The sequence below is a fragment of the Nannobrachium achirus genome, assembly GCF_963921795.1.
Source record: "Nannobrachium achirus genome assembly, chromosome: 3".
Lineage (NCBI taxonomy): Eukaryota > Metazoa > Chordata > Actinopteri > Myctophiformes > Myctophidae > Nannobrachium > Nannobrachium achirus.
Window position 1 is genome coordinate 76,734,764 of NC_137812.1, and position 25,415 is coordinate 76,760,178.

Here is a 25,415-nt window from a genome sequence, read left to right on the forward strand (position 1 = left end):
GGGGACAACAACCGTCCCCTCTAAGACACATTCTTCTAGTTCTGGGTGTGTTATGTCTATTCTTGTATGATCTCCATTCTTCTAGTTCTGGGTGCGTTATGTCTATTCTTGTATGATCTCCATTCTTCTAGTTCTGGGTGTGTTATGTCTATTCTTGTATGATCTTCATTCCTTAGTTCTGGGTGTGTTATGTCTATACTTGTATGATCTCCATTCCTTAGTTCTGGGTGTGTTATGTCTATACTTGTATGATCTCCATTCCTTAGTTCTGGGTGTGTTATATCTATTCTTGTATGATCTTCCAGGATTTCTGACGAGGCTACGTGTTTTCTGGATACGATCGCAGTCTTGACCGTTGAGGCTCAACCAAGGCTTTAAAAGAAGCCAATTAAACAAGGAAGAGAAAGTCAGTTAAGGAGTGCGTCGTACTTAAAGCTTAACCTTTCTGTTAAAGAAGGGTCTTCAACTCCCACATTGAGGCAATGTTAGATTCTTTCCCCACAGTGTCTCCACCCCCCCACTATCCTTCCAGTGTGTGTAGATACTTTCCCCACAGTGTCTCTCCTCCCACTATCCTCCAAAGTGTGGATTCTCTCCTCCTCTCTTCATAATAACTACAGGCACCATGATACCACTCTCCCATTCCCCTACATACATCACCCCCGAAGACCCCCAAACCCGCGTGGCAGCAGAAGACCCTTGGGTGCTTTAAGTACCAGTGAAGGTCCGTGTTGCGCGACAACCTCACGTTTTGGTCAGACACGTGGATGCTGTTCCACATGTCTTCAGGAAACCAATTAGAAACTTCAAACAAATCCTTTCGGGGGAGGTCTGGCCCAGCGACATGGCAGTCACACTATATAAACATATATATAAAAGCTAAATGGCTACATTTGAGATGTGGGACAACAACAAAAGAAGAAGCTTAAAAGGTGATCATGGGTATTTTAGTAGAAGTTTAAGTCTCCAATGTACACAACTATGGTGGAGTTGGGTATTAAGATTTGTTGCTGTTGTTGTTTTTATTTACTGCTAAACTAAACTAAACTAAACTCCGCACAAACACACAAAAATAAAATCCAGTTTCCCTTTTTTTCAGGTGTTTTTTTTTAAGGTGACAGAGGTGAAAAGAAAACAACAAAGTAAAGGGGATGCCCACACTTTCTCCCAAACCAAACTTTTCGTCGGAAAGGTCCGGTTCAACTACAAAATGATCACTCGCAACTTCTGAAAAGCATCACACCGAATTAGAGTTCGGAAAAGTTGCAGGTCGGAAAGTCAGAACTCTCCAACGAAAAGTTTGTTTCTGAGAAAAGTATGGACAGGCCTTTACACGTCAGCCAATCAGGATGAAGGGGGGGAGGGACTTGAAGAGGGGGGGGGGGGGTTAGCAATGTTCATTGGCCAGCCGGACGGTCAGTTAGTGGAATGACCCACATCGTTCTAAACGGTGGAAAACGTGGCGTTTCTCCAACGCTGCGATGGTGATCCGTTAAAATCCGCAGGGAACGCGTTGACGCAACAACGGTCGAATCTGGGAGATTTGTTTTATTGTATTTTATTATTTTACATGGCAAAATGAAGTCCGTCTCTCCACCGACCAAACCTTGGCTTCCATCAGACAGAAAGTCTTCAAAGTAACGGAGGAAGAGAGACTCTTAATTCCCTTTTCTTTAACGATTGTTTTCATCTCTACTTCCGGTTGCTCTGGTGAACCTCGTTGGCGATCAGGCTGTCCTCTCCAGACTGGAAGTCCCCCTCGTTGAGGCTGTTCCCCCCGTTCAGCATCTCCTCGTCCTGGGACGAGGACCCCCGGTCCTCCTCGCTGCCCCCCCTACCGCCCCCCGTGGACCCCCCGGAGCCCCCCCCTCCTCCTCCTCCCCCTCCCCCCGGCTCGTCTGAGGAGGGGTCCTGGAGGACCTGGGCGATGTAGCTCTGCTGCTGCTGAGGCTGCGAGGGACGGAGGAACAAGGACACAACATCAATACTGCATTCTAGAAATACTCTGGAAACGCTGGATATAAATCATGACTCTTGTAGGGGTCGCTTATATTGGGACGTTTACTCTCTACAAGAGTTATAAAGGGGAGTCAGAACACTCTTGATGGTTGAGCTCCAACGTCCATATTCAGCTCAAAACATGTACAAATCAATAAGGTGCTCAAAACATGTACAAATCAATAAGGTGCTCAAAACATGTACAAATCAATAAGGTGCTCAAAACATGTACAAATCAATAAGGTGCTCAAAACATCGTCCAAACAGTTTTCTATCTACCGATGGGCAAACTCGTCGGATTGTATTGTTCCATATGTTTCCAATAAATTAATGTTTACTCATTCTTCTCCGAGTCTCATCGCTTTCCTTGTTGTTGTGTAAAAATGGCTGAACATATCACGTGACGTTGATCACCGTCGCTATTCGCTCATACTAGGACATGACGTTTTTGTATGCGGAAGTATTCCTACGTTCTGTAGTTCTGAAGGCGGAAGCATTCCAAAGAGGAAACAAGAGTCTCGGAGAAGTAAACATTAATTTATTGGAAACATATGGACTAACACATGCCGACGAGTTTGCCCGTCGGTAGATAGAAAGCTGTTTGGACAATGCAGTGAGCACCTTATTGATTTGTACATGTTTTGAGCACCTAATTGATTTGTACATGTTTTGAGCACCTTATTGATTTGTACATGTTTTGAGCACCTTATTGATTTGTACATGTTTTGAGCACCTTATTGATTTGTACATGTTTTGAACACCTTATTGATTTGTACATGTTTTGAGCACCTTATTGATTTGTACATGTTTTGAGCACCTTATTGATTTGTACATGTTTTGAGCACCTTATTGATTTGTACATGTTTTGAGCCGAAAATGGACCTTGTGGCTCAACCAGCAAGAGCGTTCTGACTCCACTTTATAACTCTTGTAGAGAGTAAATGTCCCAATATAAGCGACCTCTACAAGAGTTATGATTTATGGCTATTGAAACGCCAGGTCTTTGAGCACTACTCTTATTGACTCTCGTCAATAAGAGTATCAATACTGCAATCTAGAAATACTCTTGAAACACTCTCATATACCGCCAGGGACGTGCAGAGAATGTTAGAGAGGCAGGGGCTGACATTTCTAAAAAGGCCTTTTAGGTGAAAACATCGAAAATAACCGAGCTCACAGCGTTGTGAGCTTGGAGGTCAGCTATATTCGATGCTTGATACCAACGGCATGGATTTCTACACAGAGAGGTCAATTCTTTCAACATAATATGCTGCATTCAAGTTCAGGATAGTTTGGACAAGACAATTAATTCTCTTGAATGCTGCCTTCAGGTATGGCATGGAAAGAGGGGACATTTGCATTTCTTTCACCATAGTAAAAACTGCATTCATGGTCTGGAGAGGGCAATTTTTACAGACGGATAAAAGGGCAGGGGCTCAAGCCCCCTTTGATGTCTATAGCCCCTTTTCGACAGCAGCTTTAGCACCACACCACACCACACCACACCACATAAAAATATCTACATTTTCCATTACACAAAAGTACCCCTATTGGTAAGAAACAAATTGACCCTTTTAACTGTGATCTTAATACAATATAAATTTGTATTACAACTATCCTAATTATAATACACTATAATGATTATAACTGTGATCATAACACACTATAAAGTATTATTACCCGACTTGTTTGGATGCTTGATTCTGATTGGTCAATCGCTGAAATCAGCTGTCTGATATTTCTGGATAACAGACCGCACCGCTCTATAACAGACCGCTGCCTAATCAAAGATTCAGAACACCTGCTGCAGTCAAGCTGCACTGCGTGAATCGCTGGGAGGGACGCCCAACGCAACACTTTTAGCCGTCTGTAAACAAGGAAATACTTTGTTTTGTTTTTAGTTTTGAGTCAAATTATTAATTTTATTTAGTAGCCGGGTAATAAGCGGGATAATGAATGGCTTATCTGAATGGCTTATATCTCCTCGGGGAGATATCAGTCCGTCGGTCTGTTATGTACCGTCAATCCCCGCAGAGCCATTCATTAACCCTTACTTATAATGTATTAGTATGATAACTATAATACACTATAATAGATTATAATAGTGGTTACAACACAATAGAATCTATTATCATGTATTACAACTATGGTGGTCAAAATGAAACGTCAGAGAGTGATTATTCATCACTCAGTCATTAAAGTGTTTGGCCCTGTTTGGCCTAGCTCAGACCTAGTCTGGAGTGGATACGTTTTAGTACCACGTTTAGTCCTTGTAGTGGAAAACCTGGCACCAGTGGGCGTTGTATATAGTGGTGTGGTGTTGGGCCATGTCAGTGGAAAAGGGCCTGTATTACCGTACACATAGTGAACTTATCAGTACAAAGACCTGTGGTTCTAAACATACCTGAACTTTGTTTGATGGAGACGAGGACGGACGGGACGGACGTCCGTTCTGCACCGCCTCCACGTCACTGTCCTTAGTGTCAATCTGAGAGAGAGAGAGAGAGAGAGAGAGAGAGAGAGAGAGAGAGAGACATAGACACGTAGAGAGACAGTATGAATAAATGATACACAAACGAGTCCTTTTCAAACGGATCAGGAGAGAACAGATGTTTATAGTCATTCATTAATACATTCATTCAAGCATATCTTCCTTAAAGGGGAAGACCACCCATTTTCAATATTGAACTATGTCACTAATATACCTTAGAGGAGTTGTAAAAAAAAAAATTCCCCCTCTTCTGTGTTGCCTAGAACTGGAGGATTGATTTTGGGGTTTGTATTGTAAAGTACAATGTGTGATGTTCAAGTTGTACTTTACAATACAAACCCCAAAATCAATCCTCCAGTTCTAGGCAACACAGAAGAGGGGGAACGTCTAAGGTATATTAGTATATAGTTCAATATTGAAAATGGGTGGTCTTCCCCTTTAATAGCTTAATACGTTAATCAAATGATGAATTCATATCTGCATTAATAGCTTAATAACATCTATTAAGCTATTAATGCAGCTATGAATTCATGAAATGATATGAATTAATAGCTTTCGACTGCCAACATAGTTTTTTCGTCCCTGCCAAATTTTTTACTAACCTTTGAAACATCACAGAATATTCTGTGTGGCTCCGCCCAGGAGCCCTCAAAAGACGCACACAACGGCGGCCGCGGTGGTCCTGGAGATGGAAAATAACCCTGTCCGAGACACGACCGCCCGTTTGAACCATACCGGCTCTCGCATCCGCCTGGCTTTACACCGTTCGTCCCATAGACTAACACTAGGGGGCTTTTTGCTTTTTTTGCCTGAAAAAAAGGGGAAAGCTGTTTTGTTCAGATTACGTCATCGGTGTGTCAGGTGACCTTCCGGGTACCCCGGTGACCCATAAGCTAGCGAACAGCGCCCTCCAGCGGCAAAATAAGGAACTCGTCAAAATCGTCACGTGACAGCCTGGACCGTTGGCAATAAGTCGTCAAACTCGTCACGTGGCAGCCAATGACTTCATTCAATCAATCAATCAATCAATTAATCATAAATTAAACTATTCATTCATTGAATCACACATGAATTCATTAATTCATTCATGTAGTCAAGCATACATTTGTGCATTCATTCATAACTTCATCCATACCTTCATTAATAGCTTTATAGATTCACTCATTCATACATACATGATATATGTACATACATAAATATGTTGCAGTATGATTGGAAAGCAGTCAGATTTAAAAAGTACTGCTTTTCTTCTAGTTCACCTCCTGTGCTCCCCTGCGCTCAAAAAAAGAAACAACGTCTCTGAGGTATTGAGACTTAAGGTCCTTTCTCACTGCGGTGCGATATGATAACGATAACGATAACAATAATGATAATGATAATGATACAAAATAAATTCCTCCATTGAAGTGGATGAGAGTGGATGGCAGCGTCCTCACCACAACCATAACGCACACATAATTGATGTGAACGCCGACATGTTGTCGTTATCGGGCACAGTGGGAGAGGAACCAAGTTGGGCTGAAGGTGAAAACCAGTGCAAGCTTTTCAATCTGACTGGTTTTCCAATCATACTGTGACATACTGTATACTGTGACAACAACACCCCAAGGAATGAAGACTGTACCTTGTAGTTGTGAGCACTGAGGTACTTCAAGTGTCTCATAAAATTCATACATATATCATATCATATCATATATGTACATACAATACATATATAATATTGTGTATATACTTACATATATAATATTATGTATATACATACATACATAATATTATGTATATACATTCATATATATTATTATGTATATACATTCATATATATATATTATTATGTATATACATTCATATATAATATTATGTATATACATTCATATATAATATTATGTATATACATTCATATATAATATTATGTATATACATAATATTATATATATAATATTATGTATATACACACATATATAATATACACACACATATATAATATTATGTATATACATACATATATATATAATATTATGTATATACGCACATATATAATATTATGTATATACACATGTTACAGCCAGCTGTATTTTAGAGTGTATATTTATTATATTGTGTTAGCATTGTATTATCCTGTGCCATTTCTTGTGTTCTGAGGTGGAGTGAGAAGTGGAGATTGGAGACCTTGATTGATAAATGGCAGACACCTGCGTCTGATCACCGGAGGCTGTCTGTGGGAATTGGTTCCTTCATACATTGGCCGGCTGTGACTGAGGCTAATGACACCTGTGTAGTGGATTGGCTGAGGGCCACACCTATGGACTATAAAGCTCACTCTCCAACCAGACTCAACAGAGGACTGTTAGCTTGACAGCAGCAGGGAATCGGTCCCCCTGTCCTTTCACACCCAAACCAAACCTTCATTTCGTCTGAAAAACATGACAGCCTGACTTTGCATTTAGTTAAGTAGTCTGGTTCTGTTAGTTAGATTTAGGTTTTGCATTTATTGTATATTTGTGTAATTATTTCAATTCCTTTCCTTGTAATAAATCTACATTCTATTTTTATCATCGTCATTTTCCATTTTATGTTACTTCTGCTAACCCTAGACGTAACATGGGGGCTCGTCCGGGATTTGGCTGGCTGTGATTGTTAAAGTTAAGTTTGCTTAGCTGGTTTGGTTTGGTTCTGATTTTGAGTAGGCAGATTTCTAATAAGTTTGTGCAGATTCCCACGCCCTTAGTCAAGTCAATTGAGTCATGTGTTGTACTTGCTGTTTGCTAATGTTTCCATCTCTCTGCACTGCAGGCAGAGAGAAAGACTGGTGTCAACGTTCTGAGAAGGGTTCTGGTATGGTGGCTTCGGGTGAGACTGGTGAGACTGAGTAAACCTGCATCTCCTACCACGGTAAGTGCGTCTGTGGGTTTAGGTGAGGATATGGAGGCGACGGCTGACATGTCCTAGACCCACAGCGACCATGGGGGGTGAGGGGACGCTCTTGTGTCCCATGGTTGAGCACAAGTCCGTGGGGAGGGGAGGGGTTCTCATTTGTGCTGGGGGGGGGACTCAGAGTAGGCTGGCCCTCCACCTGAGGGGTGGAGCTCCAGAGTTGGAGTGTAGGTTAGAGCCGACCTGGTGTACCTTCCCCTCAGCTTAACATAGCCACGCAACCCTTGGCTGTTAACAGCATGTTGCTTATGACACCTTAGACAATTCGAGGTTAATTGGTAGAGTTACATGTTCTATGTATTTGGCTGCTTTTGCAGTATAATTTGGGTTTCTAAAGTCTGCACAAACTTATTTCAGTAATGTGAATAAATCTGGCAATAATAATTTTGCGCCCTCCCCCTAATTTTTAAGATTGGTACTGTCGTAGCTTTGTTCTGTGGAAATATTGTTCTGTTAGTTCTTCGGTTATGTGGATGCTCTGTGGTTCTTAAGCGTGATGCTGTAGTTCAAAGTAGTAAGAGTGAGTTCTCAGTGGAGATATTAGGAGGAGGGGGTTCTTTGAGTGAGGTCTTAATAGACATTAGGAGGAAAGGGGTCTCAGTGGAGACAGAGGAAGAGGTCTCGGTGGAGACATTAGGAGGAAGGGGTTAGTGAGTGAGGATTTAGGAGGAAAGGGTGAATGCAGCATGTTCTTTGTTTCTTTGGAGTTCTGTGAATTTGAAACTCAAACGTGTGAGGGGGAAGGGCTGTGCAAACTGATAATTTGTTATTGGGGAAATCTGCCAACAAATGTAATTCGAATGAGCAACATGGGTTTAAGTCTGTGAATTCAGTGTTAATTCATTTGTGAGTTAACTTTGTTTAGCTATTTTGAATAGTTTGCTCCGGTCGTGTGTGCTGTGGAGGGCTCACACGACAGGAGAACCGTTGCTTAGTACCTGTTTGCTCATTCGGTTGTGTTCTGTGAATATGCTCAATACAAGTCAATATTTTTTGTGTGTCCGTGCTTAGTCTTCCACCCCCACGTACTAATTTGAAATGATATCATGATCTTGCTTTTGGTAATTTTCTGATTATTTAATTCATAAATGTGAAAGGGTGGACTTCATAAATTCAGTTTTTATATTGGCTGAGCATATTGACAATTTGTTAGGTTGAGAGAGGGCAACCTCACTTTGTAACTTATAAGATTGGCTGTGCCAGTGTCTCATTATAACCCCACCTTCAAGCTTCTGATGAAAACTTCTAGGGAGAAGTTTTCTTTTAGGGAGGGAGGTGTTACAGCCAGCTGTATTTTAGAGTGTATATTTATTATATTGTGTTAGCATTGTATTATCCTGTGCCATTTCTTGTGTTCTGAGGTGGAGTGAGAAGTGGAGATTGGAGACCTTGATTGATAAATGGCAGACACCTGCGTCTGATCACCGGAGGCTGTCTGTGGGAATTGGTTCCTTCATACATTGGCCGGCTGTGACTGAGGCTAATGACACCTGTGTAGTGGATTGGCTGAGGGCCACACCTATGGACTATAAAGCTCACTCTCCAACCAGACTCAACAGAGGACTGTTAGCTTGACAGCAGCAGGGAATCGGTCCCCCTGTCCTTTCACACCCAAACCAAACCTTCATTTCGTCTGAAAAACATGACAGCCTGACTTTGCATTTAGTTAAGTAGTCTGGTTCTGTTAGTTAGATTTAGGTTTTGCATTTATTGTATATTTGTGTAATTATTTCAATTCCTTTCCTTGTAACAAATCTACATTCTATTTTTATCATCGTCATTTTCCATTTTATGTTACTTCTGCTAACCCTAGACGTAACAACACACATATATAATATTATGTATATACATACATATATCATGTACATCATACAGTACATATATATATATATATATTACCTTGTAGTTGTGAGCGCTGAGGTACTTGAAGTGTCTCATTCAGTCATACATACATATATAATATTATGTATATACATACATATATAATATTGTGTATATACATACAGTATACCTTGTAGTTGTGAGCGCTGAGGTACTTGAAGTGTCCCATACATACATATATAATAAATATACATATATAATAAACATACATATATGATGTACATATAGATATATATTACCTTGTAGTTGTGAGCGCTGAGGTACTTGAAGTGTCTCATACATACATATATAATAAACATACATATAGCATACATACAGTACATATGTTACAGTACCTTGTAGTTGTGAGCGCTGAGGTACTTGAAGTGTCCAAAGCAGACGTGACTCAAACACACCACGATGGTGACGATCAGAACAACCAGCGTGAACATGGAGGTGGGCGTCACGAAACCTGTGAGACACAGGAAGAGGAGCCTGATTGGTCAGATCTAAAACAGCCAGGAAGTAGCAGTGAGACACACGCCTGATTGGCCAAACCCTAAAAAGGGTCATAAAGTGAGGGAGGTGATCCACCTGATTGGTCAGACCTGCAACAACCTGGCAGCAGCAGAGAGCCAATGGTTGTAAAGGGTTTTACTTTTACCCTTGGAGCCTGGTGGGATCAATCCTCCTGTTTCTGCCAGAATTCACTGTAGCATTATCTGTGGGCCACATCCGGTTAACAGCAGACATACAAGCTCACGTCGCATCGCAGATGCAACCGTTGTGAGCTTGTAGATCACACTCGGCTGCAACGCCGGAAATGCTGCATGCCTTCTGCGCAATGCATGATGGGATGTTGGAAAGTTGTGGATAGGCTAGAGTTTTGAGGTTTCTGATCTGGTCTGAAGCGGAAATAACTGTTGTAGTTTTTTACTAGCAGAACCATGGGTGTTGTAGTTTTTTTACTAGCAGAACCATGGGTGTTGTAGTTTTTTACTAGCAGAACCATGAGTGTTGTAGTTTTTTACTAGCAGAACCATGGGTGTTGTAGTTCTTTTTACTAGCAGAACCATGGGTGTTGTATTTCTTTTTACTAGCAGAACCATGGGTGTTGTAGTTTTTTTACTAGCAGAACCATGGGTGTTGTAGTTCTTTACTAGCAGAACCATGGGTGTTGTAGTTTATTTACTATCAGAACCATGGGTGTTGTAGTTCTTTACTAGCAGAACCATGGGTGTTGTAGTTCTTTACTAGCAGAACCATGGTGATGTGCACCTCCAGAATGATTATTTTATTCTAACTAACTTCTTTCTAAACCAGATCTCAGGGCTTGGTTTGTAAGGAATACCAGACTCTCCTCCACGGTGCAAAGTGTGCTGACACCAGGTTAGCTACTGTATAAACACCCGTTTCACCCGTTTCAGTTGAAATATGGGCATTCCCATATATGTCCTTAATATTGATAACAGAATATCCTTAATAATGTCCTTAATATTGACAATATAGGAATCTCCATATATGGGCATAAAATGTACGTTAATTAGTAATGCCAAGCAGGGGCTTTGGTGAGTTAGGGCCTTGGTTTGATGCCTGTGGATCTCCATATATGGGCATAATAATAATAATAATATATAGCCTAACATTCTCATTTTCGGCCTGGGATTTATGACATCAGAAATCTCCATGTATGGGTTAGGGTAAGGTTTTTTTCTTTTTCTGGGAATGACCATATATGGACTTTTTATTTAATTTTATCCTTTATTAATAATAATATGTATCCATATACATACAATATATGTTATGCCCATACATGGAGATCCCTATCTGAACCAGCCACACAGATATCGGCCATTCCTTTGTCATTTGGACAGTATTTTGGGGCTTTTTCTGCTTTTTATTGACAGTATGCTGACAGGAAATGGGGAGAGAGATGGGGACTTGAGGTTGCAAGTCAGGACTTGAACCTGTGACGCTGCAAAAGCTGGATTACCAGCCTAGGTGTCTGGAACACTACCCTTGTGTTCCAGAGCAGCAGCTGATGTTCAGTACTGTGTGGTTCATTTGTTTCTCATTTTGGTATGTTGTTGTCACCTTGACTTTGTTTATGAAGATATGACTTGTTGAGATTACTTTTTCCAATATGTTCCAAATGCAGTGTTGTCATTCTCTTTGAACATTTTCAGTGATTCCTGGGTCATGTTGTGACCCAGCAGTACCTCAGCTGTTTCGTGGAAGCATGTGAACATCTCCAGATTCTTCCATTTTTACCTTCAGGAAGTGAAGTCACGTGCCATCATTTTCATGCCCATATACAAGTCATTCTGTACCACATCACTGTGACTCACTGACATCACTTCCTGTACTGACTGTCAGACAAGCTAGGAGATTTCTCAGGGTATTACACGTGGCTACACAAGGGGTTAAACAGGAAGGTACCGGTGCAGAGAGGGTTAAACGTACCGGTGCGCACGGTGGAGAAGAACAGCAGCCAGAACAGACAGAGGATGGGAGCAGCAACAACCTGAGTCACCGCTGAGGAGTGGATCTTCTTATCCAGTTTGGAGGGAAGGTATGCGTAGTACATGTTGTATCTGTCCACTAGATGCTTCAGTAGCATGTACATTAAACCTGTGAACACATTACTATAGTTATGAGGACATATAGTACATGTTGTATCTGTCCACTAGATGCTTCAGTAACATGTACATTAAACCTGTGAACACATTACTATAGTTATGAGGACATATAGTACATGTTGTATCTGTCCACCAGATGCTTCAGTAGCATGTACATTAAACCTGTGAACACATTACTATAGTTATGAGGACATTATAGTACATGTTGTATCTGTCCACTAGATGCTTCAACAGCATGTACATTAAACCTGTTAACACATTACTATAGTTATGAGGACATATAGTACATGTTGTATCTGTCCACTAGGTGTTTGAGTAGCATGTACATTAGACCTGTTAACACATTACTATAGTTATGAGGACATATTGCACATGTTGTATCTGTCCACTAGGTGTTTGAGTAGCATGTACATTAAACCTGTTGACACATTACTATAGTTATGAGGACATATAGTACATGTTGTATCTGTCCACTAGGTGTTTGAGTAGCATGTACATTAAACCTGTTGACACATTACTATAGTTATGAGGACATATAGTACATGTTGTATCTGTCCACTAGGTGTTTGAGTAGCATGTACATTAAACCTGTTGACACATTACTATAGTTATGAGGACATAGACAGGTGTGTGTGTGTGTGTGTGTGTGTGTGTGTGTGTGTGTGTGTGTGTGTGTGTGTGTCTGTCTGTGTCGGAGACGAGTGCATGCCGCCTGCATGTGTTGTGCATTCGCATGCATGCGGCGCTAGTCAGGTCCGCGGACTACTGGTTGAGAAACACTGCTGGACCGTGCTGATGTGCGCGTCATAGCAGTGCGCGCTGACTTGCCTGACTGTATCTCTATGGACTGGATGCTTTTGTTTACCTCCTGCCTCTGCATGCACGCTTGACACGAAAGCTCGCTTGTTAATGGCAGCGTCGCCGTTGTGTGCGATGATCACAAACCACACTACTCGTCGTTAACGTTAATGCGACACACCGGGGATATATGAGAGCGAGCGGTCAGCGCTCCCGCACGTTCCATGGACTTATTGTCACTCCGCTTCTAGTCTCTAGAGAACAGACTCCATGCTAACAAGGAAGAGCAATTATGTATTATCATTATTATTAGGGCTTTGATGCAAGTTCTGATGGGTGCAGCATACGTTGTGTTGTTTAAAGTAATGCGCCGTTGTGCTGCTCTCCTCTCAGCTGCTGCTTAGCGGAAAAAAAAGTGAAAAAAGTCGATCGACGCATCGATTTTCGGCCGCGACGCGTCGATTCGCCAATAATGCGTCGATTAACATCCCTAATATAGTACATGTTGTATCTGTCCACTAGATGCTTCAGTAACATGTACATTAAACCTGTTAACACATTACTATAGTTATGAGGACATATAGTACATGTTGTATCTGTCCACTAGGTGCTTCAACAGCATGTACATTAAACCTGTTAACACATTACTATAGTTATGAGGACATATAGTACATGTTGTATCTGTTAATAACACACATTACTATAGTTATGAGGACATATAGTACAAGTTGTATCTGTCCACTAGGTGCTTCAGTAGCATGTACATTAAACCTGTTAACACATTACTATAGTTATGAGGACATATAGTACATGTTGTATCTGTCCACTAGATGCTTCAGTAACATGTACATTAAACCTGTTAACTCACCCACCACTATTTTTAAGACCCTTCTAATGGTCCACACCGCCAGGATTTTGCCTACCTTTAATGTGGGCGCGCGCGCGAATCCATTGCGCGATGGTTCACCGATTCCATTCACAATACGATCCAGTCACGGTAAGCTACGACGGTAAACAGCCTGCCATTTCCCAAAGCGAAACCGATTGAGCCCAGCGTGGGTGTTGTGTAACATTAAACCGGATGGGATTTCGGCAGACAGGATACAGGCGTCGTTGTCCCGCCCCCCCCCCCCCTCTGGGAAGACAGAGATGAAAAGCTTTCCACGGGTTCTCAGAACAGTGCTGTTCTGAGAGTTGATCCGTGTGACGTCACACGGATTCGTTTTTTTTTTTTCAGAGTCAAAAAAAAAAAAAAATCAAAAAAAATTTTTTTTCAAATTTTTTTTTCAAAACTTTTTTTTTTCAATTTTTTTTTTCAAAACTTTTTCTTTCAAACACTAACCCTTTTTTAAAAAAAAATTCAAAAAAACTTTTTTTTTCAAAAAATTTTTTTTCTTTTTTTTCAAAAAAAGATTTTTTCAAAAGATTTTTTTTTCAAAACTTTTTTTTCAAAAACTTTTTTTTCAAAAAACTTTTTCAAAAACTTTTTTTTCAAAAAACTTTTTTTTTCAAAACCTTTTTTTTTTCAAAAAACTTTTTTTTTTTCAAAACACTTCTTTTTTTTTCTGGAAAAACCCCACTAGATGCGCCCCTGAGCAAACAGAGGACGTTTTGGTATTGCAGCTGGAGAGCCTCATAGTAGAGCTAGAACAAACAAAAAGAATGGTCAGAGTGTTTGTTGAGGGTTAAAACCTGTCTAAGACTCAATTTTGAGCATATATTTATACAAAAAATATAGTTTTAAAAGCATGGTGTAGGCCCTTTAAGTCCATTTTTGAGGTTTATGATTTTATTTTTTGTCATAAATCAGGGCTATTGAGTGTTGGTTAAACTAATATTGAACCAATGAAAAGTAGTAAAAAGCCCTTCGGTCAAAACCTCCTAACTCCACTTGAGCTCATTTTCCCCAAAATGAACATGTTGGAGTTAGGAGGTTTTGGCCCGACAGCAGAGATATATTAAATGGCTGTAATGTTTACATGGCCAGGCATGACAGAATTGTTGACATTCTTACAAAAGATGTGTCAGCTATCTTTCATTCCTCTGTTGTGGATAGGATATACAGTAAGTGTCAGCTCATTGTTTTTATGTTTTATATTTGGCAGCTTGGACCATAATGTCCACAGGCTGGTGGTCTTGAGGATCATGGGGTTGTCCAGGTGTAATATAAGGCAAAGCAGCTTGCAACTTACTGCTCAAATATAGACAGTCCATCTATCTGGAGGAGAAGGTGCTTTCTGTACCCATAATTATTCATCCAGTGTTAATATGACAGACTGAATTGTAATGTATGTACAATGTGGACTCAAAAGAAGGAATTGAAATGTGCGTATGTGCATATGTGTGTGTGTGTGTGTGTGTGTGTGTGTGTGTGTGTGTGTGTGTGTGTGTGTGTGTGTGTGTGTGTGTGTGTGTGGCTCACCAAACGGTACGATGATAGGACAGGTGATGCTGTAGGCCATCACCACCGTGAACACGTTCATCATCCAGGCGTAGGCTGCTCCGAACTGGAACTCATAGGCCTGGTGCTGTAGAGGACACAGTGTTACTACTGGAACTCATAGGACACACTGTTACACTGGAACTCATAGGAGAGAATGTTAGTACTGGAATTCATAGGACACAGTGTTACTACTGGAACTCATAGGACACACTGTTACACTGGAACTCATAGGACACACTGTTACACTGGAACTCATAGGAGAGAATGTTAGTACTGGAATTCATAGGACACAGTGTTACTACTGGAACTCATAGGACACACTGTTACACTGGAACTCATAGGCCTGGTGCTGCATAGGACACAGTGTTACTACTGGAACTCATAGGACACAGTGTTAGTACTGGAACTCATAGGACACACTGTTACACTGGAACTCATAGGACACAGTGTTACTACTGGAACTCATAGGACACACTGTTACACTGGAACTCATAGGACACGATGTTACACTGGAACTCATAGGACACAGTGTTACACTGGAACTCATAGGCCTGGTGCTGTAGAGGACACAGTGTTAGTACTGGAACTCATAGGACACGATGTTACTACTGGAACTCATAGGACACAGTGTTACTACTGGAACTCATAGGACACAGTGTTAGTACTGGAACTCATAGGACACACTGTTACTACTGGAACTCATAGGACACAGTGTTACTACTGGAACTCATAGGACACAGTGTTAGTACTGGAACTCATAGGACACACTGTTACTACTGGAACTCATAGGACACAGTGTTACACTGGAACTCATAGGACACACTGTTACTACTGGAACTCATAGGACACAGTGTTACTACTGGAACTCATAGGACACATGTTACACTGGAACTCATAGGACACAGTGTTACTACTGGAACTCATAGGACACGATGTTACACTGGAACTCATAGGACACAGTGTTACTACTGGAACTCATAGGACACAGTGTTACTACTGGAACTCATAGGACACAGTGTTACTACTGGAACTCATAGGACACAGTGTTACTACTGGAACTCATAGGACACAGTGTTACTACTGGAACTCATAGGACACCGTGTTACTACTGGAACTCATAGGCTCCCTAGTTAAAATATGATTATTTTGGAGGTTGCGGCCTGAAGAGGTTGATGACCACTGGTCTAGCCAATGGCAGGATCAGTGAAGTTCTTAGATGTCCCATGTGAACGTACCCTCTTCACGTTGCGCCTCTCAGCCTCAGAGTGGGCCAGACAGTGTTTTATTAACGTACCCTCTTGACGTTGCGCCTCTCAGCCTTAGAGTGGGCCAGACACAGTGTTTTATTAACGTACGCTCTTGACGTTGCACCTCTCAGCCTTAGAGTGGGCCAGACACAGTGTTTTATTAACGTACCCTCTTCACGTTGCGCCTCTTAGCCTCAGAGCGGGCCAGACAGTGTTTATTAACGTACCCTCTTCACGTTGCGCCTCTCGGCGGCGGAGCGGGCCAGACACAGTGTTAACCTACCCTCTGGACCTCAGAGTGGGCCAGACACAGTGTTTTATTAACGTACCCTCTTCACGTTGCGCCTCTCGGCGGCGGAGCGGGCCAGACACAGACGGATCATGTACATGAGGAGGCCGGGGATCCGCAGCAGATCCATGGCGTTACCGATGAACGCCGAGGCGATCACGTAGTTCACGAAGAACGCACCGTTGTCCGGCAGGAACACACACCTGCACAGAGCATTAACACACATCACAGTCTGAACACACACCTGGAGAGCATTAACACACATCACAGTCTGAACACACACCTGCACAGAGCATTAACACACATCACAGTCTGAACACACACCTGGAGAGCATTAACACACATCACAGTCTGAACACACACCTGCACAGAGCATTAACACACATCACAGTCTGAACACACACCTGGAGAGCATTAACACACATCACAGTCTGAACACACACCTGGAGAGCATTAACACACATCACAGTCTGAACACACACCTGGAGAGCATTAACACACATCACAGTCTGAACACACACCTGCAGAGCATTAACACACATCACAGTCTGAACACACACCTGGAGAGCATTAACACACATCACAGTCTGAACACACACCTGGAGAGCATTAACACACATCACAGTCTGAACACACACCTGGAGAGCATTAACACACATCACAGTCTGAACACACACCTGGAGAGCATTAACACACATCACAGTCTGAACACACACCTGCAGAGCATTAACACACATCACAGTCTGAACACACACCTGGAGAGCATTAACACACATCACAGTCTGAACACACACCTGGAGAGCATTAACACACATCACAGTCTGAACACACACCTGGAGAGCATTAACACACATCACAGTCTGAACACACACCTGCACAGAGCATTAACACACATCACAGTCTGAACACACACCTGGAGAGCATTAACACACATCACAGTCTGAACACACACCTGCAGAGAGCATTAACACACATCACAGTCTGAACACACACCTGGAGAGCATTAACACACATCACAGTCTGAACACACACCTGGAGAGAGCATTAACACACACCTGGAGAGAGCATTAACACACATCACAGTCTGAACACACACCTGGAGAGAGCATTAACACACATCACAGTCTGAACACACACCTGCAGAGCATTAACACACATCACAGTCTGAACACACACCTGGAGAGCATTAACACACACCTGGAGAGCTGAACACTACGTGCTCACTGAATTGCTGTACTTAGTGGTTAAAACATTTGACTGTCGCCCTTGCCTTGACGACCTTGCAGGCGTATACAGGCTAAATGTAATTTAGATAAAATGTTGACTTTAGATGAAATGACTGATGTCATGTCATTGTTGACCTGACATCCTGTAGTGCTCAAAACGCATCGCATATTTTTTGCTTCTTTTGTAAGAGATACTAGGATGACAAAGTAGGACGTAGCAATATGCAATGTGGCCCTCTGGAGTGAAGGTGGAAATAATGGCCCTCACCATCATCAAAGTTGCCCATCCCTATAGTTTGTAGATTCACTGATTATTGAATTAAACCAGAGGTTCTCAAACTGAAGTGCTTTCCCCTTTTCCTGATTGCTGAATCCAATAAACCCCTTTGATTGACAACAACATTTTGACTATAAAATACTGACATCAAAAGTCAGTATGTCAGTAAAGTAAGTAGCCAATTCATACATAATTTGGTTTATAGCTTTATGGATTACATACTATACATTTGTCAATGTTTTATCACTAAACAGCCAGGACACATCATAAAACTGTAAAATAAATGTTTACTGTTTTCACTAGTTTAGTACATTTTATAGATAAATACAAAACAAACAGTTTTGGACATACAAGGTTTCCACCCGACAACGACGATATGCTATAAATATATGGTGCTGGGAGTGAAAATGATAATGTAGGGGTGCCTCGGATGAAAATAATATTCATGGGGTGCCCTGAGACAAAAGAAAACGATTTGGGAACCCCTGGTCTAGAGTAATGTTTCTATGTCACCTTGTAAATAAATCATAAATCATACGTTGATCTATTCTTGAGCAGGAGCTGTAGCTCCAACATCTGGCCTTGTCCGGTCAAAAACTGATAAAAAAAATGTTCCGGGGCTTTAAGCTAACTGAAGCGAGGCCGACGTCTTGAAACAAACGTCTCAAAGTGTGTCCTACGCCCCCAGGGTCCCCATTGGCCAAGCTTCACAGGGCGCGCTGTGATTGGTCAGCGGGATGCTTGATGAAATGAACTCATAAATAGCACCTCTCACTTCACACTAGGTGTGGTTTCTATCGATATAGATTAACAGACAGTTTTTTTGTTTGTGTTTTTGTTTTAGCTGCAACCTTTTTGTTGTTGTTGGTGAAAGCTGACCAAAAATAAGTTGTCCTCTTATGTAAGTGTTACTGTACGTGTTACTGTACACATTAAGATGAAACTATAAAATACAACCTTGAACCTTGAACACCTGCAGCCACAAAAAGTCCTTCCTCAAGTAAAAGTGAAGGAAAACAAATGATATCTGCAGGAGTTCAGCCTGTTTTACCCCAGGATGTTTCTTGTTAGATTACTTTCAGCACAGCGTCAGAGATGCACATATAAAGATAGTTTCTAGGAAGTTTATTGTTAGATTACTTTCAGCACAGCGTCAGAGATGCACATATAAAGATAGTTTCTAGGATGTTTCTTGTTAGATTACTTTCAGCACAGCGTCAGAGATGCACATATAAAGATAGTTTCTAGGATGTTTCTTGTTAGATTACTTTCAGCACAGCGTCAGAGATGCACATATAAAGATAGTTTCTAGGAAGTTTATTGTTAGATTACTTTCAGCACAGCGTCAGAGATGCACATATAAAGATAGTTTCTAGGATGTTTCTTGTTAGATTACTTTCAGCACAGCGTCAGAGATGCACATATAAAGATAGTTTCTAGGATGTTTCTTGTTAGATTACTTTCAGCACAGCGTCAGAGATGCACATATAAAGATAGTTTCTAGGATGTTTCTTGTTAGATTACTTTCAGCACAGCGTCAGAGATGCACATATAAAGATAGTTTCTAGGAAGTTTATTGTTAGATTACTTTCAGCACAGCGTCAGAGATGCACATATAAAGATAGTTTCTGGTAGGCAGATTAACATTAACAAGTGGCATCTAAGATGTTGTAGATAAGGAGTGAACGAACTGTCAAAGACGAGAACGGTCCAGGGCAAAAGGAATCACTAGCCATATAACATGTTTGCATGGCAGTGTAACAACAAGCTCGTGTGGAAGAGTCCTTGAGCAAGACTCTGAACCCCTAACTGCTCCTGATGAGCAGGTTGGTGTTAATTATCAAGACTCTGAACCCCTAACTGCTCCTGATGAGCAGGTTGGTGTTAATTATCAAGACTCTGAACCCCTAACTGCTCCTGATGAGCAGGTTGGTGTTAATTATCAAGACTCTGAACCCCTAACTGCTCCTGATGAGCAGGTTGGTGTTAATTATCAAGACTCTGAACCCCTAACTGCTCCTGATGAGCAGGTTGGTGTTAATTATCAAGACTCTGAACCCCTAACTGCTCCTGATGAGCAGGTTGGTGTTAATTATCAAGACTCTGAACCCCTAACTGCTCCTGATGAGCAGGTTGGTGTTAATTATCAAGACTCTGAACCCCTAACTGCTCCTGATGAGCAGGTTGGTGTTAATTATCAAGACTCTGAACCCCTAACTGCTCCTGATGAGCAGGTTGGTGTTAATTATCAAGACTCTGAACCCCTAACTGCTCTGATGAGCAGGTTGGTGTTAATTATCAAGACTCTGAACCCCTAACTGCTCCTGATGAGCAGGTTGGTGTTAATTATCAAGACTCTGAACCCCTAACTGCTCCTGATGAGCAGGTTGGTGCCAAGCATGTTTTCCTCTGACATCACTGTATGAATGTGTGTGTGAATGGGTGAATGAGTTACACAATCTCTGTAAAGTACTTTGGAATGAAGCTCTTTATAAATGTGCCATTTACCATATCTATTTTATATGAGATACCAGTTTGTCTCTACAGTAAAAGTACAGTAAAAGTACAGTAAAAGTAAAAACCTACTCAAATCTGACGGTAGCGTGAGCCAGGAACTTCTTGTCAAACAGCCAACGGAAAAACACGTCGAGACTGCAGAGAGAAACACATTAAAAACACATTAAAAACACATTAAAAACACATTAAAACACGTTAAAACACATTAAAACACATCCAGTCATTATCATTGTAATTTCTTTTTTTTTTTACTATATCTACTGCATAGTACTGTGTTCTATTCGTCTGTCATTCAATGTTATATGAGATACTTCAATGGTTTCCTATGGAAATAAGCTTAGTGTTTTCTAGGATCTCCTTTTAGTTGACTTTGTACCAGTGAACTGTACCGTCATTACATCATTACAGGATAGACCGTTTTCTACTGAAATCCTGTTTAAAATCATTTTTCCTCTTAAAAGAGAGAGAGAGAGAGAGAGAGAGAGAGAGAGAGAGAGAGAGAGAGAGAGAGAGAGAGATCATGGACTTCAAATGTATTCATTGCAGCTTTAAAACTGTTTTGATCTACTTTACATTTAAAACTGCTTTAATTCCTAGTTCATCTACTTTACATTTAAAACAGTTTTAATTCCTAGTTCATCTACTTTACATTTAAACCTGTTTTAATTCCTAGTTCATCTACTTTACATTTAAAACTGTTTTAATTCCTAGTTCATCTACGTTACATTTAAACCTGTTTTAATTCCTAGTTCATCTACTTTACATTTAAAACTGTTTTAATTCCTAGTTCATCTACGTTACATTTAAAACTGTTTTAATTCCTAGTTCATCTACTTTACATTTAAAACTGTTTTAATTCCTAGTTCATCTACTTTACATTTAAAACTGTTTTAATTCCTAGTTCATCTACTTTACATTTAAAACTGTTTTAATTCCTAGTTCATCTACTTTACATTTAAAACTGTTTTAATTCCTAGTTCATCTACTTTACATTTAAAACATTTTTAATTCCTAGTTCATCTACTTTACATTTAAAACTGTTTTAATTCCTAGTTCATCTACTTTACATTTAAAACTGTTTTAATTCCTAGTTCATCTACTTTACATTTAAACCTGTTTTAATTCCTAGTTCATCTACTTTACATTTAAAACATTTTTAATTCCTAGTTCATCTACGTTACATTGAGCCTGCAGTGAGAGAGAACAAGGCCCACAGATGAGATGTGGTTGACAGACAGATGATCCTAAAAGGAGAAGCAAAGAGCAGAGCATGGATTCTCTGAGTGTCATACCTGCTGAGACCAAGAGAGGGCAGCAGCAGCACCATGAAGATTAGGAAGGTGTAGCATTTATGCATGGTTGTCCTGTTCTCCCCCGACCTGCCACGCACGCAGGCACGCACGCAGGCACGCAGGCACACACACACACACACACACACACACACACACACACACACACACACACACACACACACACACACACACACACACACACATTTCATTTCAACCTTTACACTGACGTCTAAACGTATCGACTCCTCCCCTCATATTCATTCATTAAGTGTGCCTGCTATGCAATAGCAGAACACTTATTGTAATCCGCCATACTTAAGTAAGTAAGTAAGTAAGTCAGTAATGTTCTTGCAAATTTCGGCACGTAATAAGTGCCGCACGATTTACGCCACCGCCGCAATATATACATCAAAATGTGCGGCTCGGCCGGGAATGGTGTGCTATTACTTTTCTTTCCGATCCGCGATACGATTGCGATGTAATTCGCAAAAAACGACGCCCAAAAACCCCATTGACTTAGAATGGGGGACTCCGAAAAAAACCCAGAAACTTTGGCGCCACATAACTCTGCCATACTTTTGCCTAGCAACGTGATTTAAACTTTAAAATGCACACACAACTTTGGTCTTTTTCCGGCCAATAGGGATGAGCTGTAATTGATTAAGCCCCGCCCCCTCTGTAACAGGAAGTGTCCTTCGCCAAACAGGAAGTGCCTCTATAACTCATGAACCGTTTGTCGTACAGACTCGCGGCTGGTGTCATAATTTTTTTTTTTCTCAAATTTTTTTTTTCTCAAAAAATTTTTTTTTCTCAAAAATTTTTTTCTCAAAATATTTTTTTTTCTCAAATGTTTTTTCTCAAAAAAAAATTTTCTAAAAAAATTTTTTTTCCTCAATTTTTTTTTCTCAAATTTTCTTTTCTCAAAAATATTTTTTTCCTAAAAAAAATTTCTTCTCTAAAAGTTTTTTTTTCTCAACATTTTTTTTTCTCAAATTTGTTTTTTTCTCAAAAAACTTTTTTTTTCTCAAAAAACTGTCCCGTGATAACGGCCAAAAATGCGCCAAAACGCCACTAATTAGTCGAAATGGCTGTGGGTGGTGTCATATGAAGAACCATAATGTTAAAGCTCATGCAAAAAATGCTAATGTTAAAAAATGTAACGCTAATGCTAACACCAACCGCTACACAAGGTTGCACAGACTTAGCAAGCTGCAGGCACACTTAAAATTTCTTGGAAATTTTCTTTTCTAGTTGATTATATGTCCATAAATACTACACACCATGGACCTAACATTATAATAATAACACCAGACTGAAGGTCAAACTAAAACCATAAAGAGCATTATTTAAGGAACATGTTATTCCAACCAGTTCCTTTCCCCTCCATCAGGCGCCCCGGCTGGCCAGGGGGAGGCAGTATAGAGACCAGATTACTGCATGTTTTTGTGAGGGTATGAAGTTGTGCCATGTGCAACTTCAAAGCCTACAAGCCAAACACCCCAGGGCAAAAATCCACTCGTCCGAGACAGTTTGCCCTCCTGGCCCCCAAGTTGTGGAATAAACTCCCTGTCGCACTTAGAACAGCAGACTCACTCGCTAGCTTTCGCCGTGGACTGAAGACTCACCTTTTCAGACTCCACCTAAACCCTTAGCACTACTGAAAAAATCAATGACCATACATGAAGCTAGTTAGCATTTGTTTTTAGGTTTTTAGAAACCTTTTTTTACTTTATTATATAGCTAAGTAAGATCTGCACATGGCTTAACGACAACAAATTATCAATTCACCTGGGAAAAACTGAATCCATCCTCTTTGGATCAAATCATAACCTCAAAAAAGTCGATAACTTCACAATCAAAGTGGGCGACAAGTTCATAACACGTGAAAACGAAATCTCTTACTTAGGATGCATCCTTGAAGCTAATCTTTCCAGCGAAAATACTTCAAAGGTAACAAATAAAATCAACCAACAAACTCGTTTCCTACAGAGGATCGCCCCAATGGTCAACTTCAACACACTGAAGACCATAGCTGGTGCAATAATCCAGCCCCTATTTGACTACGGAGTCCACGTATGGTATCGTGACGCCCCACAAGCCCTGAAAACAAAGCTCCAAACAGCCCGAAATAAACTAATTAGGGTCCTGCTTAACCTTCCCTATCAGACTCACCTCACCGCTACTCACCAGTTAAAGGGACTACACCATGAATTTTCATTTTTCCAATTTTTATGTATTTTCTTGGTGTCCCACCAGCAACTTCTATCATCACAAAGTCCTATTTCTGACCATTGTGTCTTTCTCAGTTTATGGGCAGATCTATGTTAGCATGTCTCAGAACGGTCCTGATTGTGAAATGTCAGATTTGTGATGTCACAAGGCCTGAGAAGGAGGCAGGAGGAGCTGGGAGAGGGTTGGGGAGGGGTGGGCAGGCCTGAGAAGGAGGCAGGAGGAGCTGGGAGAGGGTTGGGGAGGGGTGGGCAGGCCTGCTGAGCAGGAGGTGGGGAGGAGTGTGGGGCCAAAACTGGCTCAATAGCGCAGTCCTCCCACTCAGGACAAGGTGGTACTGCAGCTGAAAATGCTCTGAAAGCCAGGCAGAAATGACAGGGGCTCTGTATTCAGGAGTGGTAATTTAGCCTCAAACCTTTTCAAAAACGTTTTTGGGATAATATAAATTATTTTTAAATGCATGGTGTAGGACCTTTAAGAGTGGGGTGGCTCAGAGTAGATGACAGAGTACAGCAACTTGCAATGGGCCTGGTGTACAAGATACACTACACCACTAAGATACCCATGTACCTGACTAAATACTGGTCTACAAGATACACAACACCACTAAGATACCCATGTACCTGACTAAATACTGGTCTACAAGATACACTACACCACTAAGATACCCATGTACCTGGCAAAATACTTTATAAACGTTAAGGACGTCCACAATTACAACACCAGAGGCAGCGCCACAGATCACGTTCAACCCAAAGTCAACTCAAAGGGTCAAACACGTTCTTTTGCTATACAACCAAAATGTTGAATGCCCTACTGAAGGCCTTAAAGGAGTGTGGTTCCCTAGCATCCTTTAAAACAGCCCTGAAAAACCACTTACAGGCGGCAGCCATTCGCAACTGGCAATAACAAACCTAGCCCAGCCTCCCCTGACCCTTCTTTGTATTTACCTACTGTATATATTTTTTGCACTGTTTATTAAGTGTGCCTGCTATGCAATAGCAGAACACTTATTGTAATCCGCCATACTTAAGTCAGTCAGTCAGTCAGTAAGTAAGTAAGTAATGTTCTTGCAAATTTCTGCTCGTAATAACTGCCGCACAATTTACGCCACCGCCGCAATATATACATCAAAACGTGCGGCTCGGCCGGGAATGGTGTGCTATTACTTTTCTTTC

General features: G+C 41.0%; 1 protein-coding gene across 1 annotated transcript in view; it reads right to left on the reverse strand.

Annotated features, from left to right (window-relative positions):
• Nucleotides 1-1,692: 1,692 nt before the first annotated feature.
• The window catches only part of LOC308282464 (CSC1-like protein 2), a gene marked incomplete at its 3' end in the record, with an annotated part of 134,469 nt that continues 110,746 nt past the window's right edge, over nt 1,693-25,415 (reverse strand). The window contains exons 19-26 of the mRNA XM_080722810.1: nt 22,009-22,095; nt 20,786-20,851; nt 16,737-16,899; nt 15,140-15,245; nt 11,744-11,911; nt 9,637-9,752; nt 4,403-4,486; nt 1,693-1,950 (exon numbers count right to left, since the gene is read on the reverse strand). Of these exons, the coding sequence (XP_080578936.1) occupies nt 1,693-1,950; nt 4,403-4,486; nt 9,637-9,752; nt 11,744-11,911; nt 15,140-15,245; nt 16,737-16,899; nt 20,786-20,851; nt 22,009-22,095 (1,048 nt within the window). The remainder of the gene's footprint in view (nt 1,951-4,402; nt 4,487-9,636; nt 9,753-11,743; nt 11,912-15,139; nt 15,246-16,736; nt 16,900-20,785; nt 20,852-22,008; nt 22,096-25,415) is intronic.